The 20333-nt window shown below is 45.2% G+C and overlaps 1 protein-coding gene across 3 annotated transcripts in view; it reads right to left on the bottom strand.

Moving 5' to 3' along the window:
• Positions 1-20333, bottom strand: part of NEURL4 (neuralized E3 ubiquitin protein ligase 4) — a 1090504-nt gene that overhangs the window by 925294 nt on the left and 144877 nt on the right. For all 3 annotated transcript variants that reach the window (XM_069645712.1, XM_069645703.1, XM_069645722.1), the window contains exons 8-9: positions 628-889; positions 72-253 (exon numbers count right to left, since the gene is read on the bottom strand). In XM_069645712.1, the coding sequence (XP_069501813.1) occupies positions 72-253; positions 628-889 (444 nt within the window). The remainder of the gene's footprint in view (positions 1-71; positions 254-627; positions 890-20333) is intronic.

The following is a 20333-nucleotide window of genomic DNA, read 5'->3' as shown; positions in this document are numbered from 1 at the left end:
TCGGAGCCAAAACTGACCATTAAAATGGATTTCTCCATCACTATTACCACAATCCCAAATAGGTCTCTTACCAGATCGCAGGTTGGTCATGGTAGATGGCAACTGCAGGTATGTTGGATTGTGAGTTGTGACACCAATCTCAATGGAACCCGCCCACTTGTCCACCATCTTGTCAATTCGCACCTGAAAAACCTCATTGTTGCGCAAGGGCCTGTTGCTGAGCACAACACCATGGTTGAAATCATCTGTGGCACTGTGAAGCAAGGCAATGAGACGGTCAGGGATTCCAAACAACACAAATTCGAACAGTCTCCAAAGTGGGCAATCCATTGTAAGGAATATAGCATAGGCAACAGGCTTTCTATGAGGGATGGCCATTGGTAAAAAAAACTGGTAGGTATGCAAGCACAATGTGGATAAGAAACCAGTGGCCATCAAATGACAATAATTCAATCCTCTAATGATCAGGCAAACTCTTCTTGGCATAGCCATAGAAGATGGGTATATAAGACTGATACAAGTTTGAACTGAATTATTTATTCTGCATTTAACTACCTTTAGTAAAATGCTTTATTTGTATATTATGATTAAAATGCTACGGCCCCAGTGAACATGACAAACACTTACTGTGGACGTAGTGCAGTCCGGCCCTCATTAATGATGGCTGCCTTCTGGCCACAGTTGGAGTGGAAGAGTAGTCGTTCCTGTTCCTGCTCAGTTGTTTCGATGGAGCGACGCCCCACATCCGGGGACAGGGCACGCATGATGGCATTGTTCCTGCGAAGCCGGTCAGAGTGGTTGTGGTTATGAACAATGGTCACCTTCACTGCCATCCCATAGAGGTCTACCACGCCATAAACTACTAATGGAGTCTGCGTGGCTGCCACACCTAAATGAGAGGGGAGGGAGGTCAAGGTGAAAAGTAATTCCTATCCAAAGGGGCCTTTAGATTGCAAGAATTGAATAAGCTAACGTTTGAAGCAGAAAAGTGTCTGTCTCATAGTGACAAGACTCGTACTTGATGGGCCGTTCTCCCTATATAAAGTGCTGCAGTGGTGGAGTGCAGGTGATTATGGTTAAATTATCTTAGATTGCATTTCTTTTGATGCCAAATATAGAAAAACGTTGCCTTTGTGTTTGTGAAAAGGTGCACATTAAGAACAGGGGAAAAATTAAAATCATATTTATTGGCTCCTATTGTTTTCCCTCTCAGTTATACAGTTTGGCTTTGCCCATATTTGCATATCTACGAGGACAGATGACAAGCATACAGTGAATATGGAGTATTTGTCACTGTATTACTATATAGAGTTAATGATAGCACTAATTCCACTTCAAAGGGCTAGAATATGGTGAAAGGTATTTTGCCAAAATACAGTCTCCAGCCAAAGAATGCATAATTACTTACTGTTAACAATTACTCCAAGTACTACTTTTATTTGACCCAGTCCTCATCAGTTAGGAGAGTCTCCCTCATGAGATAGAGGTGTCACATCAAGCGAACCTTCAATAGGAAATTGAGGTAAACCGGCTTCTACCCTTGGGAGAAAAGCCTCCAATATACCCTGCCCCCCCCCCTCCATCATCCCAATTAATCCATTGAAAACTGATTAACCCCACATTGGGATTGGAAGACGAGAAGAAAGACGAGAAAGAAGACTTGGTTAGGAAGTTTTACTGACAAGTTATCTGTGCACTACCTCCTCATCCCAGTCCTTACCAGAGCAGGCTTAGTAAGGACATCAGACTTGTACATCAATACTAGACAATGAAAACATGTTTTCTGCAAAGATCTAATTTATTCAAAATTATACAAAAAAAAATCACTATGTCCAAGGAGACTTCAGAAATACAAAGAATTAAGTTTAGTCAAAGGATCAAGGTATAACTGCAGCCTTTAATAGTAATCGAATGAAGAAGCAGCTCATGTTGTGACTCTAAAAATGTCAGAACAGGAGCTATGTTTCGGCTAGGTTTCGCCTCAATAAACTCGACAGATATGCTCCTAAGGTGGTCTGCCCTGCAGGAACCCATGTACAGGACTCTGATGTTGATGGGGAAAGAGTATTGTCTGTTTAACCCATCTACCTCCGCGAAGTTGTCTTCCCTTTGTGGCAAGGTCTAAAAGACACAAATAAGAGCACAAGCACTGTGAAAGGATGTAGTATGGCTATGGTAGATCGGGACAGCCCAGACTTCATCCAACGAATGGAGTGCAGAATCTGAGACAACAAACGTAGAATGTAATCCTGGGTGTCATGAAAGGAAAGGGATATTTTAGGAGTATACGTCGGTGAAGGTCCAAACACCAATCCCTTAGGGAGAAAACTATGATAGGGAGGCATAAAGAGCAGAGTATCTAATGCACCTAATCTACCTGCCAATATGACAGCAAAACAATTCTAACGTTCAAGTTCCGAAATTGCAGTGCCTTTTCCTCAAAACATGCTCCTTAAACATCAGGAGGCCATCTGCGCCGAGAAGAAATCTAACCCACCTGCTAGGGAAGATATCACGATCCCTGGGTCTAATTTCAGGCCCATACCAGCCCTTAGGATCAATGAGTTTACTCTCTCCCTGTTTCAAGGAAGACTTACAGAACCCACTGTCTGCCACGGGGGCATCTGTCCATCAAGGGTGTTTAAAGAGTGTTCAGTCATTTTAGAGTCCCTTGGGACACTATGTTGGTGAATCTTTCCTTTTTAGAGAGCGAAGACTTCAGTTTCTGAAGGAAGCCTGTATCACGCCATTTCTCAAAGAGTAGTCTCGACCGTTTAAGGGTGGGAATTACCGTCCCAACACAAATTCACATTTTTGCTTAAAGTGCTGGACCAAGCAGCCTTCTTACAATTCCAGAGCCACATTGAGAGAAACAATATTCTCGGTCCACGCCAGTCAGGCTTTAGAGCCAGACATGGCACTGAGACTGCCCTTCTTGACTTGAAGTCGAACCTTTCCCTAATTGTGGAGGATGATCACCTCGCCCTGCTTATGCTGCTGGATCTCTCTGCAGCCTTTTATCTGGTGGATCACTTTCTCCTGGTCACTAGGCTGCGGGAGGTAGCAGGATGCTCTGTGGAAGCCACTGAGTGGGTTGCTTCCTTCCTGGGACCATGCAATGCCAGAGTCGCAGTGGATGACGCTGGATCCACCCCTGAGGCCATCTTGTGTGGGGTTCTGCAGGGGTCATGCATCTCACCTACTCTTTTTAACATTTACATCTTGCCTTTCCTGATACTCCTCGATGACCTGGGTGTCCAATATGCTAATTATGCCGATGACACCCAGGTTGTCCTGAAGTTCTCAGGGATCCACACACAAGATTCGGCAACCATTCATATGGTCTATGGTGCCATCCAGGCTTGAATGGCGGACAATGTGTTGGTCCTGAACAAAGACAAGACCAAACTTCTGGTCGTCACCTCTGGGCCACGGTTGAAAAAGCTACCTGCAGCTTTTCAAAGCTTTAATATTGCAGGTTCTATGATGCCAGTGGCAAAGAGTGTTAAGACCCTTGGGGTCATGGTAGATGCCAAACTCACCATGAAACCCCAGGTTGCCATCCTCCGAGCCTCCTGTGGCTATATGTTATGTTATTTGGCATTTACATAGCACTCTATCATTAGTATGACCTCAAAGCACTTGTAGGTTGAACGCCCTCGGGGATCAAGGTCCGGGTTAATTGAGAGAATGTAAGGTGGCAAAGGCTGCATGTGTGCACCAATTATGTGTACAGCTAAAGCAATTGCGGGGTAGCTGCATCCTATAATTAGGTGTGGTGGCATTTGATATCAGTAAAATGTGTGCAGTCAGGGCGGTAGTCACCAGGACTGGGTTCTGGCTGGTTTAGGCCTGTTTAGGACACTTCTGTGTGCAGCTAGGCCGAATTAGAGAGGTAGAACTGCATTATATCAGAGTGCTGAGGTGCTCATGAGTTATTGTTCGTATGTGAACAGCTAGGCTGAAATTGATCGAGTGGTGTAGCTGCGTTCTAATTGTGTGAGCGTAGCAATACGATAGGTGAGTGTATGGGAGGAGGGTTTGATAAAGCAAGCTCGCTGTTCCGGAATTAAGGTCCGCGTTTGCGATTGCAGCATTCAGAGTAGACTTATTCGAAAATTTAATTAGTCGCCTTCATTGGCGTTAATGCTTAGGATTTTCGCAACATTTATTATCGATAGCAACGTTTCAGCAGTCTAAGATGGTCATATTCAGCATTTATGGAAAGAGCCAGGTTTTTAGAACTTTGCAGAAAGCCAGGTAGTTGTGGGTGTGTCAAATATGGGCAAGAAGAGAGTTCCACAAAGTAGAGGCTGAGGTTGAAAAAGCAGATCCTTCGATCCTGGCAGAATTAGAGATTGGAATCGGTAGAAAGAGGGCAGTGCTTGATCTGAGTGTGCGTGATAGGCGGTAGGGATTTATCTTTTCTTGTAGGTATGTTGGGCCGGTCTTGTGCACTGCTCGGTGGGTAATGCATAGGGTCTTGAAGGTGGCCCTTCGTCCGACTGGGAGCCAGTGGAGGGTTCGAAGAGCGGGAGAAATTTGGTCTCTGTGTCCCAGGGCGAGGAGTAGTTTTGCTGCAGCGTTTTGGGATCTTTGTAGTTTGTTGATTTGGTATGCCGGTGCTCCAGATATAAGGAGTTGGCATTGTCCAGTCTCACCATAACTATGGACATAAAAACGGTGAGTCTGTTGGGGAAGGAAAGGTAAGGAAAAATACATCTTAGAATTCTTAGGTGATAGTGACAGCATTTTGAAACATTATTGATCTGATAGAATAGGGTTAGGGCTGAGTCCATAGTGCAGCCAAGGTTTTTGTCTATATTGGAGAAATGAGAGGTGGGCTGAGGGAAGGGGGCCTTCGGAGCGTTTGTGGGAGAAGGGCTGTATTGCCACACACAACGATTTTGGTTTTATCGGGGTTCAAAAGGAGGTGGTTACAGGTCATCCATTGGTCAATATCACAGCGACAAGCCTCAAGGTCAGGGTGTGGGTTGGTGCTAATCTTCGGGATTCTTAGGATAATTTGGCCATCGTCTGCGTAATTGTAACAAGAGAGGTTGTGCGTGCATATGATTCCTGGTAGAGTGTCAGAGGTTGAAGAGGAGAGCCGAAAGGTATGCACCTTGAGGTACTCCAGTGTTGAAGGGGCAAGCAGTTAAGACAAATGTGGGAAGGAAGACTGATTGTTTTCCATTGCTGAGGAAGGAGGCAATCCATTTAAGTGCCAAGCCACAGATTCCTAGGTAGTGGAGGTCGGTCAAGGAGGATTGAGTGGTTAAGAGTGTCGAAAGCCGCAGAGAGATTGAGGCGTGACCTTGAGATCATCCCAGATCGAGATCAGAGTGGTTTCTATTCCATGTCAAGGTCTAAAGCCTGATTGTGCGGGGTCGAGGAGATGGTTTGATTCTACAAAAACAATTGAGCTGAGAGTATGCAGCCCTGGTCAATGAGCTTCGCTAGAAATCTAGTGTTGGAGATCGGTCTTCTTGGCCACAACTGTCCATTCTTGAGTCCTGGGAACATGTCCCTTCGGGCCTCAGCCCTAGTTAACTTGTGCCTGGATTACTGTAACAGTCTGTTTCTGGGCACCTGCCAGGCAAATCTAGCAGCTCTCCAGGCGATTCAGAATGGGGAAGTCTGGGCCACCAAATGTCTAGCAAGACGTGCTTACATCTCCCTTGCGAGGAGAGAGCTGCATTGGCTCCCTGTGAAACATCGGGTCACTCACAAGGCCCGTACACTTACTCACAAATGCCCGACTCTCCAGGCTCCCTCCTATCTCTGTGAGCATACTAAGGTCTACATAGCCTGCAGCACTCTTTGCTGAGCCGATCAGGCTAGCCTTCATCAACCCAAATTCAAGCTCAAAGGGTTTGGTGGCACCTCCTTCGATGTTCAGGCCCCCCTGGCCTGGAATGCACTTCCTCCTGACCTTAAAAAAAAGATTTCTCTCTGCCGGACTTTCAAGAAAAAAATCAAGACTCACCTTTTTAACCTGGCATAGTTGCAACTCTCGTCGCTGCTCCATTTGTCGATGTGTTTGTTCTTTTCATGTGCGCCCTGAGACCTACGGGTGTTTGGAGAGTTATAAAAGATTAAAATAAATAAGAAAGCGGTCACGGAATACATATGGCAAGAGAAAACTCAGTGTATCTAACACGGTCCTCACTGCCTCCAGAAAAGATGGGGGATGTGCACTACCCCACTTTAAAAAAATATCATGATGCGGCCCAATTATGGATCCTGAAGGAATGGATACCGGAAAACTCCCAGAAGCTGTGGGCAGCTCAAGACAGCTCAGTAGCAACCACACCCACAAGACACATGCTAAGGGTGGAGGAAAAACAGACAGCCCAACTTACAAATAAGCAAAAATATGCAGACAGCACTGGATATATGGGACAGAGCTACACACAGAAGGGCACACCAACTAAAAATCCAGCACCTTTATGCCCCTATTCAAAAACCCTGAATTCCCACCAGGACTCCAGAAAAAGGTATTCCGTAAGTGGGAGGACGCAGGTTGCAAAATGGTAGGGGACATGTACCAGGGAGGACAGATAAGATCATTCGAAGAGTGTACCTCCCTAATGAAACTCAACGCCAACGATAGATACAAATACAACCAACTATACCATTTGCTACACTCGCCCAGAATAAGGGAAGCGGCCTCGAGAGAACTAACCCCATTTGAAAAATACTTTATGACAAACGACAGAACAAGAAAGTTTGTTTCACACACATACAGATTCAAAAAATACACTTCAGGAGGAAGTAATATGACAATACATGAAGAGATGGGAATAGACCTTAAAAAAACGATCCTCAGAGAACGGTGGGAATACACCTGGGAGTTGATACCCAAACTCACGAAAGCGATACACTCAAAAGAAATGTGGATGAAAATTCTCCTGCAATGGCATTACACACCAGAAAGACTTCATACAATGTTCCGGGGAGTATCCAATGAATGATGGCGGGCATGGGGGGAGGGGGAAAAGGGGTGGGGTGGGGAGGAAATGGGCGACACATAGGGCCAAATCTACAACAATACTGGAAAGGTTAAGGCTCACATGAAGTCAATGTTCCCAGAATGGGTGACCCCGGGGAAGACGTTTGGCTATATGGGATATGGGACCCGAGAGTCAAATCCCTCACTAAAACCCAGAAAAGAAACTTTATGGGCCTGCTGATTGGAGTGCGATTAGAAATAGCCCAAAAATGGAAGCAGAAACTCCCGCCAATGGCACTGGACTGGATAAAAAGAGTATGGTCCCATATAATGATGGAGCACATAACCTACAATCTCCAAGGGAACCATCAAAAATTCAGAGACGACTGGGCAGTAACTTTGGAATATTTACAAAGTGACTATATGGAGCAGTGGTGTCCACACAAAATAAAGATACTAGACATGTTCAGTTAAACAGAAGTAGAGACACTTCGGAGCACAGAGCAGTTACGTGGACTAACCCGGTGGGGGAGGGGTGAGGGGGATCGGAAATCGAGAGGTTTACACGTTCTTTGTTGTAAAATAAATAAATAACACTTTTTAAAAAATTTAAATAAATAAGTGGTTTGCCCCCTACTGAATACAAATGGAATGTCTTGGGTTGGAATAACAGAAAAAACTGGAAAGAGAGAGATGATACCGTAACACCCAAACTTCAACAGACATACCAATATCACTAAGCTTTCTAAAAGGCTTTAATGACACTCAGCCCTTAATCTAGAAACTAAAGTATTTTTCTAGACCCTATGGTTAGGGGTCAGGAAGCTCAATAGACACTTAAGTTGCAGGTCTTTTTGCTATATTTAACGACTGTCCAAGGGGCAAACATGACAGAGCAGTCAAAACTATGCTCTCAAAAGGGGAGCAGGGTGGAGAAAAATGTAGAGAATTCTATGTTAACTAATGAAATTAGGGAATATTCATACAGTAAAAACGTTTAAAAAACATACTCCATACAGCCTAAGCAGAAATGGAAGTGCATTAGGTTGCAGTTGAGTAGCTTTTTAGGATAGAGTCTTTGACGGCAGTAACGTCAACAAAAGTGAATACAATTTTAGGAAACGAATCAGGAATAGACTTTGCAGTGTTTTCGGATCTGGAATTTTAAAACTTGGTCAAAATCCCATGTAAGTCAACGAGATAAAACGAAGAAGATCTTCTGGTTAGTGTGAAAAGGAGCTGTCAAATTGGTCAGCTGAATTTAATGCTCGTCTATGGATCCAATGTTAGTGAATACAACTGTCTAGTGTCAAGCATCCAGATGGAGGGAAAAAGAGCTGTTAAAAGTGTTCTAGCTGTGAAACTGCAGGGTGTGCAGTGTGAGCACGCAGCAATTCCTGGAAAAGTTAATGTTATTATTGTTATATTGCATTTATATAGCGCCTTATATACCATTGGTATGGTCTGAAGGCGCTGGTAGGTTGAACGCCTTTGGGAACCGAAGTTCAGATCAGTAGGGAGAGTCAAAAGGTGCGTGTGAGCACCGGGTATGTGTGCAGCTCGTGCGGTATCCGTGTAATAGCTGCTTTCTAGCGGTAGGTGGGAAGGGTTGGGAGATCAGCAGTAGGTGTTCGTTCTGGCAGGATTTATCCAGACCGGATGTGGCTGCGTTAGGCCTGAGGAGAACGCCTGGCTGGGGGAGGGGGGGTGTAACCAGCAGTGATTACTTAGAGTGATGTGGAGTGAGCGGCGGATGTTGGTACGAGAACAGTTATACCGAATGGTGTCACAGTATCTCTGTGTTCTAGTTGAGTGGTGATTTAAGGAGAGAGTAAGCGTGGTGGTGAGATATGATGGGTTATATGCCCTTTCAGACGTTCTCTGCATTCCAAACGGTAGTATATACGTCACGCAAATTCTATGCACTCCCATCCATGCACACCTGTCTGCCTCGCGCATGCACTCCTGTCTGCCCCATGCTCTACGCATTCGGCAGCTCTACGTATTCATCCATTCTACGCACTCATCTGTATTGGATGCAATCTGTGCTTGTTCGTTCTAGGTATTCATCCGCTTTATGCCATCACATGTACTAAGCATTCACCTGTTTTACGCACTTATCCCCTCTACGCATTCATCCCCCCTATGCACTCATCCCCCCCTACGCACTCATCCACTCCCCGCGCTCATCTGCTTTAAGCACTCGTGCTTTTCACGCATTCAACAGCAATATCCTGTTCTATATATTCATCTCTATACTCATCTGTTCTATATCTTCATCCTTTCTGTACACTCATTCTCTCTATACACTTTTCCGGTCCATCCACTCCTCCGCTCCATACACCTCCGTTCTGTACATTCATCAGCTCCAGCGATCTACACTCTCTGCACTTCCATATTCATCCGTTATCCATACTGATGTGCTCTACATACTCATCTGCTCCACATACTCATCTGTTCTACACACTTATCCCGTTTACCCTCATCCGCTCTGGACATTCATCTGTTTTACGCACTCCTGCATTCTACTCGCTTCTCTGTATTTACGCACTCATCCGCGCTACACGCTCGTCCGTTCTACACACCCAGCCGCTCTACACATTCATCTACTCAAGATGTTCATCCATTCCATACACTCATCATATCTATATATTCATTCGATTTCCACATTCATTCGAACTATATAGTTATCTGTTCTAAGTAATTCATCCACGCCATTCACTTTGTTCACTCCGCATACATTCTGTTGATTTCAGGAGTTTTAAACCTCTTTACTGTTTCCGTATGATTTACTCTTATTAACGATCTCACAGCTTTGATTTACTTTATTTGTTTAATTCGGTTTGTCCTTCTAGTTTATATTAGGGGTTGTTAGCTGTCAGTTTCTCGCATCAGGTGGTTTGATGGATTGGTGTCCTTGAGTTGCTGTTGGTCTGTTTGGGTTAGTTTGGTACGGGTTGGATTTACGGGAAGAGCCAGGTTTTCAGCAGTTTGCGGAAAGACATTAAATCCTCAGTTAGGCGGATGTGGGGTGGGAGTGAGTTCCATAGCGAGGGGGCCAAGGCTGAGAATGATGATCCGCCTAACCTGCTTGAGTTTGTCTTCGGTATGACTAGGAGGCCGGCTGAGCTTGATCTTAAGGTGCGTGGGGGGTGGTAGGGTTTTAGCTTGTCTTGAAGATATTGAGGTCCGGTTTTATGCAGTGCTCGATGGGAGATGCACAAGGTTTTGAAAGTCACCCTTTGGGCTACGGGAAGCCAGTGCAGCGTCTTAAGGGCTGGGGAGATGTGGTCTCTTGGGCCCAGCACAAGAAGCAATTTAGCTGCCGCGTTTTGTGCCTTTTGGAGTTTATTCAGTTGGTACGCGTGGACTCCGAGGTATAGGGGGTTTGCGTAGTCCAGTCTTGATATAACGATTGATTGGACCACGGAGAGTCTGTTGGGAAAGGAGAGATATGGAAAGATGCACCTAAGGTATTTAAGGTGGTAGTGGCAGGACTTTGAGACGTTGTTGACTTGGCGCGAGAGTGTTAGGTTAGAGTCAAGGGTGCTTCCAAGATTTTTCACTGAGTTGGAGGGGGTCGGTGAGTTGCCCATGGCGGATGGCCAGGGTAGTGGTTGTGGAAGAAGTTCCGGGTTGCCACATACCATGATTTCTGTTTTGGAGGGGTTTAACAGGAGGTGGCTTTGGGTCATCCAGAGCTCTATGTCAAGGAGGCAGGAGGCCAGGTCAGGTTGGCAGTCGGGTTTTGAGTTCAGCAGTTTTAGAATTAGTTGAGTGTCGTCAGCATAGTTGTAGCACATGATGTTGTGCGAACGAATTATTGGTGGGAGGGTGATCAAGTAGAGATTGAACAGGAGGGCGGATAGGCGTGCTCCTTGTGGGACTCCCGCGTCGACTGGTCGGGCTTTGGAGGTATGGGTGGAGAGTATCGTTATTTGGTACCGATCTTTGAGGAATGAAGCTATCCATTTAAAAGCGGTTCCACGAATTCCTTGGGAGTGGAGGCGGTCTAGGAGGATTGAGTGATTGATTGTGTCAAAGGCGGCGGATAGGTGAAGAAGGATTAGTGCCGCGCATCCAGCGGAGTCTGCCGTCATTTTAAGGTCATCTCAAATTGAGGTTAGGGTGGTTTTAGTTCCGTGACAGGCTCTGAAACCTGATTGAACTGGGTCTAGGAGATTGTTGGCTTCGACAAAGGCATTTAGTTGGGAGTAGGCGGTTCGGTCAATGAGTTTGGCAAGGAATCTGGTGTTTTAGATGGGGCGGTAGTTATTGGGCTCGAGAGGGTCGAGCGAAGGTTTTTTAATTCGAGGTTTGACATGAACCGTTTTGAATGCGTCGGGAAAGATACCAGAGGAAAGGGAGGCATTTATGATGGATCTTGCGTGTTCACCTGCGCAGGTGGAAGCAAACATTTCTTTGAGGGTTGTGGCTGGGCAAGGGTCCAGCGGCGAGCCAGATGGTTTGCGGGTAGATAGAAGTTTGAGAAATTGCTCTGATGATATTGGACTAAAGGATTCAAACATTGGTTGCGTAGTGGTCGCAGCTGGAGGGGCGGCCGGTATGGCAGGAGAATTGCTTGGAGGATGTAAGAGAGCTAGTTTGGTGGCTAGAGTATTTGTTCTTTCGAGAGCCGTGGTGAAAAAGGGGAGGGAGAGTGAGTCGCACAGTGATTGTGAGGGAGTTGGGACGGTCGTGTTGCAAGCCGGTTTGGTGAATTCAGAGATTATTTTGTGGAGTTCTTTGCTTGGGTTTTTGCAGTTTAGGATTCGGGAGTTGTAGTGGGCTTTTTTTGCTTTCCGGATTTCGGCCTTGTACTGATAAAGGTGACGGGCCAATGTGGCCCTATTCTCCTGGGTTTTGTCTTTCTGCCATTTGTGTTCTAGGTATTTATATAGTTGTTTAGTGGTCTTCAACTCAGGAGTGAACCATCTGGGGAAGAGGCCACGGCGGGTTGATGGTTTGCAAGGGGGTGTGAGCCGCATCAGAGATGCGTTGAGCCATGCGTCAAAGGCGTCAGGGGTAAGTTGTTTGTTGAGTTGGCAGGTAGGTGGTGGAGACTGGAGGAGTGCGTCGGCTAGGTCTGGGAAGATTATTAGTTTTTTCCAGCATTTGCGTAGATTCAGAGGTTCAGATTTGAGTACGGGAAGGGGGTCGGGTGAGTGAATGGTGAACGGGAGAATGAAGTGATCGGACAAGAGGATAGGGGTGGGGGGCTGTAATGAATCAGGGTGTTGGAGCTAAAGATGGCATCAAGAGTGTGTGCTTTATAGTGAGTCGGACCGTTTATGTGGGGTTGGTGGTTAATTGCGTCCAAGCCGTCAACCAGAGAGTGTGTCATAGGGTTGGTGGGGATGTCGAGCCATATGTTGAAGTCTCTCCAAGAAGGGTGAGGTTGGGATGGTTTAGTTGAAGGGTGGAGATAGAGTCACAGAGGTTGTTTGCGAATTGTCTATCGTAGCCAGGAGGCCTGTAGATTATTAGGAAGCTGTGTGAGAGCGACGGGGAGAGGGATAGTCTAACGAGTAGAGATTCGCAGGAGGGAATCGAAGGTTGGCTGTCGATTGAGGCGTGGAAGTGAAACTTGAAGACAAATGCTACTCCCCCTCCTCTGGAGGGACGGTTCAGTGGGATGAGGGAGTAGTCAGGGGGGAAGGCTTCATTAGCGATTGGGGCGAAGTCGTTAGAGAGCCAAGTTTCGGTGATAAAAACCAGGTCTGGTTTGTCAGAGGCGAGGAGGTCAAAGATGCAGTGTCTGTTTTTTGCTACGGATCGGGCATTAAATAGGATGCAGCTCACATCAGCAGGTGAGGTTGGTCTCGGAGCAGGAGCGGAAGGGGGTGGCGGCAGAGAGAGTGGAGACTGGGGCGGGAGAGCGGTAGGGGGGGTTGATGCTCGATGGGAATAGTGGGCCAGCAGAAAAATTGGCAGGCTTTGGGCGGGATTGGGTAGTTGCGTGTGTTAGGATGATCGGGTTTGGTTCGGGGGATTTGAAGGTGGGGTGTGGGAGGTTAGGAGTTTCAGTTGCAGTTGATGAGAAATCGAGGGAGAGGGGTTTTAGGAGGGGTGAAGCCACGGGGGAAGGTGGTGATTGTGGGATTGAGGTGGTGAGTCGAGACAGGGGAGCTGAGGAGTGCTGGGAGATTGAGGGGGACCAGGTACGTTTCCTCTTTAGTTTCTTTGTAGCGATTGGAGTGTGAGAGAGGGTCAGAGGGAGAGAGGGATGCAGCTTCGGTTCTTGCTAGGGCTAGGCGTGCAGTTTTTAGGGAGGGGAAAGGGTGCGGTCGGGGGCGTGGGGGTTTGTGGGCAAGGCGTGGGGTTGATGAATGCAGGGTGGGGTGTGCCCGTTATGATAGTGAGGGGAGGGGGCCTGGTTAACATTGGGTGGTGGGGTTCGGGGGAGGAGTGGTCTTAGGGTGCTTGGCTCGCCATCGTGCCCCTCTGGTTTGGTGTTTGGAGAGGGGAATGGTAGGGATTGTGAAGGGGAGTGGGATGTTTTGGGCAGGGGGGGACGGGAGGGAAGGCAGATCGGGGAGTGGGGGCGGTCCCCGGTGGTCGTTCCCGACAAACTCTGGTGGAGTGGGTGTACTCATGCTTGGTACAAGCTTTTAGGTGGATTTTAGGAGGGGTTTCTAATTGTTGTTCTAAATTCAGTGGGGGCACGCTTTTAGGCACACTTCAAAGTTCAATTTGCACAGGGATGATATTAGAATATTAGGTGCGCTTCTAGGTTTGACTTTACACAGAGGTGATATTGGGCTATTAGGTACACTTCTAGGTTCAACTGTACGCAGAGATGATATTAGGTACACTTCTAAATTCAACTGAACACAGCAATGGTATTAGGTCTCCTCTAGATTCAATTTTGGATAGAGAAGATATTAGACTATTAGGCGCAATTCTAAATTCAACTGTACACTGGGATGATATTAGGTCTACCGCTAGATTTCATTTTGTATAGGGATGTTATTAGGTCTATCTCTAGATTCAATTTTTTGTGTAGAGGGGATATTAGACTATTAGGCACACTTCTCTCAATTCGACTTTATACAGGGATGGTATTGGGCATGTTCTAAATCAACTTTGTACAGAGAGGTTATTACAGAGATTAGTCAATTCAACCAGGCACGGTATTAGACCAATAGGAATATTGGGCCTACTTCCAATTCAATTTTTACAGAGGGGCAATCGGGACACTTCTAGGTTCACAGAGGTTATTGGGCACACTTCTAAGTTCAGCTTCTAATGCACTTCTAAATTCAACTTTCACAGAGAGTCTATTGGGTGCACTTTAAATTCAACTTTTCCAGAGAGGCTAATGGGCGCACTTCTAAATTCAACTTCTAAATGCACTTCTGAATTCGACTTTCACATAGCGTCTACTGAGCACACTTCTAAATTCAGCTTTTGATAGGGAGGCTAAGGTTACACTTCTAAAATCAGCTTTCGCAGAGAGGCTTATTGGGCACACTTCTAAATGCAACTTTGCACAGAGGTGTTGCAGGGCACACATTCTAAATTCCCAGCAGACTATTGGACACACTTCTAAATGCAACTTCTAATGCGCCTCAAATTCAACTTTCACAGAAAGTCTATTGGGCACACTTTTAAAAATTAAACTTCTAAATGCACTTTTAAATTCAATTTTACATAGAGTCTATTGAGCACACTTCTGTTCAACTTTCACAGAGAGTCTATTGGGCACACTTCTAAGCTCAACTTTCACAGAGGGGCTATTGGGCACACTTCTAGGTTCAACTTTCACAGAGGGGCAATTGAGACACTTCTACGTTCACAGAGAGGTTATTGGGCACACATCTAGTTTCACTTCTAAATGCACTTCTAGGAAAATGGAACAAAAACTCTGGACGCATTAGACAGGTGGGGAGAGGGACCTGATGCTGGATTCAGTGCTGTAGCTGAAGGCCACAACCTCTGTGGACAAAGCAGTGCACACAAGGCCCAACAGTTCCAACGCAGGTAAGAAGGTGAGTAATAGCCACCTACTGCCAGTCTGCTGCAGAAGAATCATGGTCCCAAACTCAAGATAAGATGGTTAAGTGGCTGGCAAATACTATTCCACCGAGTCCGGCAAGTCAATGGAAGGCAGCAGCAGTGGAATAGCCTCCGATTCTGTAGTGAGGTCTGGTGTATGCTTGTTCCAGCAGAATTTTGCACTTGGAGTAGGAACAGGGGCTTCATCTTCCTGAGGTAAATCCCAACTCCAGCTGCTTCAGGACGGGGGCTCGCTCTGGTATTAAGTAAGGCTCATAATCTAATTGGGACCCGCCATCTCTTTGGACGTGATCAGGACATCAGACTTGTTCCCTGCAGGTCCCCATTAAAACAGGGACTCCATGATGAAGCTTTGTTGACAAGTATGACGAATCAGGAGTATTCCTCCCTTCTCCCCAAAGGGAGCCACCCACAGGCTTGGGAGGCGAGTCCGCGCGGCAAGATCCTCCCTAGGGGACTCAGCAAGTGGGAGCTCAGTCGGAATGACTTCCCCCTTAGGGGACAAAGGGTCCTCCCTATGCAGGACACTATCTGCATATATGGGACTGTCTTCAATCAAAAACGCTACCCTCCTTCTCTTTGCCTTTAGACAATGTTGAACTCAGCAGACCGTCTGAAGGAAAAGGGAATACCCCTTTAAGAAGAAACTCCTATGAAAGTGGGACAAGTACACCAAAAAGGAGAGAGCAGTGCGCTGGTGAAACCCCAGCCGTCAGAACGATGTGGAGAGGCTCAAAAGTTGACGTCACTTACATTTGGTCACACTACACCCAAAATAATCAAATCTGTGAACAAATATTGGGCAATTTTACAAATGGACACAGCTTTGTCTAACATTCGTAAAGAGTGTCCATGCATTGCCTATAAACGGCTGATAAATCTGAGGAACACAGGACTGTCGATATCAGGACTAAATAGTTACAACAAACACAAAATATTTTATTTCCCTGTCTGAATTGTGTCCATTGTCAAAATGTCAGAGGCAATATTTTATAACACCGTAAAACAGGAGAGGAGATTAAGTTCAAGTATTTTGCCACATGCATGACCAAGTTCACTATTTAGAAAAATGTCCATGCGGCAAGGGTTATATTGGTGAAACTACAAGGAGGACCAAAGATAGATTTGGTGAACACAAAGGAGACATCAGAAACAAGAACTTTAGAATTTGCTTCTCTGGGGGTTGTCCAGGCGAAAGTGAGATCCAGGTTGGTCACGTCACTACAATACTATAGGCTAAAATCAGCCTGCAAGAAGAAATGGCCCTCCTTTCCGGAAGCTCCACCCACTCACCAATTCTTAACTGAAATCATGACACGCGCAGGCATCACGGGTGGAATTTCTACCCTCTATGCAGCAGCCCAAACGACATAACCCCTCCAAGAACACGGCGAAAGCCAAATGCAAAAGAGACCTAGGGATCTCTATAGAGGAGGCCCAATGGGCGAAATACTGGCAATTTACAAAGTCTGTTTCATTATGCACCAATTTTAGACTGATTCAATTTAAGATACTAAATCATCTGCATATTACACCCAGCAAAATTGCCGAATTCAACCCCTCGTTAAAGCCAGAATGCCCTAAATGCCAAGCCCAAGGAGCAAACTCATTTCATATGTACTGGGACTGTCCCCCGATCAAACAGTTCTGGAGTGAGATGGCTGAGACAGTGAGTGACATTAATGGCCTCCAAATTCCAGCGTCTCCATTGAAATACCTACTGGGCGATATTGGGAAGGTCTCAATTAAAACAAGATGACTCGTCGCAGGTGGTCGCCAAAAGATGCATCCTTCGTGCATGCAGGTCACGGGCTCCGCCCACCCAGCAAGCCTGGTTAAAGGACCTAATATATGTACAGTAAACTGAAGAATCATATGTCCAAAATGTTGTACCCACGTGTAGACCGAAAGATATATGGGCTTCCCTGAAGAGATACCTGGAAACAAGCCCCCGACGCATCTGATAATGACTCAACTGGTACTGACAGCTGAATAGCCACCTTGATGAACAATACGAAGTAGACACTAATACGTTATTGCATATTCTGTTGTACATTTTATCTGTATGCCCCCAATACATGCCATGTAATTGTATTGCACTTGTCAATCTTAAAATAAACATTCAAGAGGTGGAAGTAGGGAGAAAAGATTCCTACAACGAGAGGCATTTTTAAATATACAAATTATAGTCGATGTAGCCATCAGGAATGAAGAGTGGTCTCTCGGAGGTTTTCTTTAAACAAGATTTCTTTACACCAACTTCAGATTTACGTTTCATTCGTACATTGTGGTAAACACTAATGCGACATCAGTTAAAAATCTTTTATCATCATTTAGGGCACTATAACATACGCACGGCACAAAAACGGGAATGATGGGGGATTTCAAACTGGTGGACTAATTTGTTAGTATTAAAGCCATGACAATGATCCACAGATGCTTATATGGCAAGGCCCCGAGCTTCTTTAAAAAACACTTCTCCTTTTATACACTGGAAGATGCTTAATATCAGCAGATAGGGGCACCTTGAATCTACCCTGTGCCAAGCGTGCACCAGGGCAAGGAAAATCCTTCCCGGTGAAAGCAGTAATCTACTGGAACAATATGCAGACAGGATTACGGCAAGAAGTGAACTACCAGAGGTTCAGGAAATCGCTCAAATCTTTCTTGTTCCAATGAATAGAGCCAACTTCTCCCGCTAGCAGCCAATCATAGTTTTAGAGAAGAGTACTATGTGTATTTGATCTTTCTTGGTTGTCCGCGCCCTGATGCCTGCAGGCTTCCGGTGCGTTACAAGCAGACAATAATAATAATTTCAGTGATTGTAAAATGTACATGGCAGATGGACTTGTCCTTTACGGAAACATTTCCACAACTAGTTCACAAATGCTCAACATCTGTCTCATCTTATTAGAAAAGTAGTTAGTTTACTATTAACTGCACATAAATGCACCAGATTGGTTTTAATAAGAACTGTGCATGCATAACTTGCAGACAAATTCCATGATAACATGGCTGCCACCTTTGCAGCAAGTTGGTGGCCCTGTCAAGTGATTGTCCATCGTTGATGTCAGTAAGCATGGACGTAGCAGGTTTAAATGAGTGGAAACCGGGACTTCGAGTTCAGAACATTATGGAAGACACGCTCACAGCGTTGGAGGGATTGTAATTGTCACAGCAGGGTAAGGCTGCGAGTGCGATGGTGATGCATTTGATTTGTTTTGTTACATAAATGTTAGCAGTACGAAATGGGGTGCAGTAGCACAGCCAAATCATTGGTGTTTGTTATGAAAAACCATGAACTGCATTTATTTTCGTTTTCATGTGGTGTATGCTGTATTTAGCACATTGTGTGTTTTTATACTAGACATGCAGGAATTGAAGCTTTCTGGAGGTTGAACGCAATTATTGATGTGCGTTATTAAGGAATATGAACCGTGTTTATTTATGTTTGCTGTGTTTGATAAATTTAGGCGTTTGATATTGGCTATACATTTGAGCATACACAGGAATTGTAATAAAATCCCACTACAGCCGAGAGGTAGCCTCTTGAGAAGCATCTGTATTCGTTATGAAACTCCAGTCACTGGTAGGGACTGAGATATGGTGGAAATGGAGCCTTAAACCTGGTGTGTTGCTCTGAACGAAATCTCAGCCCTTTGTAACACTACAGAAAAGTGCAAGTTGAAGGAGGTTGTGTTGGTGTTGTCTAATATAAAGAAGAACAAGTTTCTTACCCCTGGTAATGTTCTTTCGACTGGATGTTCCTCCCACATATTCCTCATCTTTGATATCTTAATTTTGAGCTTTAGCTGCTACAGATTTTTTTTCTCTTGCCAGCAGAGGGCGCTGTGCGTCGAGACAGTCGACTATGTCCCTCAAGGGCGTTGTCAAATACATATACCACGCGCAGCACCCGTTTGCTTCAGTTCAGTTATTTCACCACCATATGCAGAATTAATGGCCTTGATAAGTGCCTTCAAATGATCAGACTTTAAAAGAGCGCATTGTCCAAAGCTGGTAAATTTTACATTGGAGTAGGTTGGGATAATACGTGGGAGTAACATCCAGTCGAAAGAACTTTACCATGGGTAAGTAACTTGTTCTTCGAATGCACTGTGTCCTCACACGTAATCTTCATCTTCGATAGCCTCCCAAAGCAGTATTAAGTTGTTTTGGAGGATGGAGTAAGACTTGAGAGTTATTGTTTGTTCAGTATGGAGCATAGTACTGCCTCTCCAAATCTTCCGTTATTGTTAGACGTGTCTAAACAGTTTTGTGAACGTGTGGAAGGTGGACCATGTAGCTGTCTCGCAGATGATGTCCTTTATTGGGACTCCCCTGTGAAAGGAAGAGGACGTTGCCATGCCATGCCCCTAGTGGAATGAGCCTTCAAACCCTCTGGGGGATATTTCCCAACTAACCTGTAGCACTCTGAAATAGTCAGTATAATCCATCTGGATGTAGTCCTTTTAGTGACTGGCATACCAAGCGTGTGCCCTGTGTAATCAATGAAAAGTTGATAATGTTGACTCAACTTTGCCATCCTAGATATATAGAATCTTAGGGCTTTACTCGGATCGACTCTATACAATCTTTCCTATTTCTTGCCAGAATGAGGTGGAGGATAGAAAGCCGGAAACACAATTTTGTGTGTCAGATGGAAGTCAGATACAATTTTGGGTAAAAATTATGGTTTTTCCATAAGAACAACTTTATCCTTGTAAAAGCTGGTAAAAGGAGGTCTACGGGTTAACGTTTGCAAAAAAACTCACACTGCGGGCTGATGTTATTGCCACTAAGAAAATGGTTTTGCAAGTTACCGATCTTAGGGGACAAAGTGGCATGAAAGGAACGCATGTTAACAACTTTAAAACTAAGTTAAGTTCTGAAGTTGGTACATGGAATGGTGTAGGAGGAAACACTTTGATGAGACCTTTAAGGAATTGGATTATTAAGGGAATTATGAAATATGATTCCTCTTCCGAGGTGTACTTGAAAATGGAGAGCGCAGCTAAATAGTCTTTGATTGTTCCAATCTGAAGCCCCAGATTTGCCAAACGTAGTAGAAAAGATAATACTGCATGCATATCTCATTAAAAAGGGTCTGCATCCTTTTCCCTACACCAGCTGCAGAAATTGTTCCAATGTCAGCAGAATAGGGATTTTGTTAATGGTCTTCTGGCCGAAATCACAACCTCCATTAAATCATACGTCCAAGATGGTCCTTAGTCCTCCGTCATTTTTGCGAATCAGAAAATAGAGAGTACCATCCTTTGTTCCTCTCCATTACAGGTACTGGTATAATAGCACATCGCTCTAGCAGGGTTAACATTTCTTGCAGCAGGAATGGATATGA

The sequence above is a fragment of the Ambystoma mexicanum genome, chromosome 1p (assembly GCF_040938575.1).
Source record: "Ambystoma mexicanum isolate Mex_15411 chromosome 1p, UKY_AmexF1_1, whole genome shotgun sequence".
Taxonomy (NCBI): Eukaryota; Metazoa; Chordata; class Amphibia; order Caudata; family Ambystomatidae; genus Ambystoma; species Ambystoma mexicanum.
This window is presented reverse-complemented; position numbering and strand designations above follow the sequence as displayed.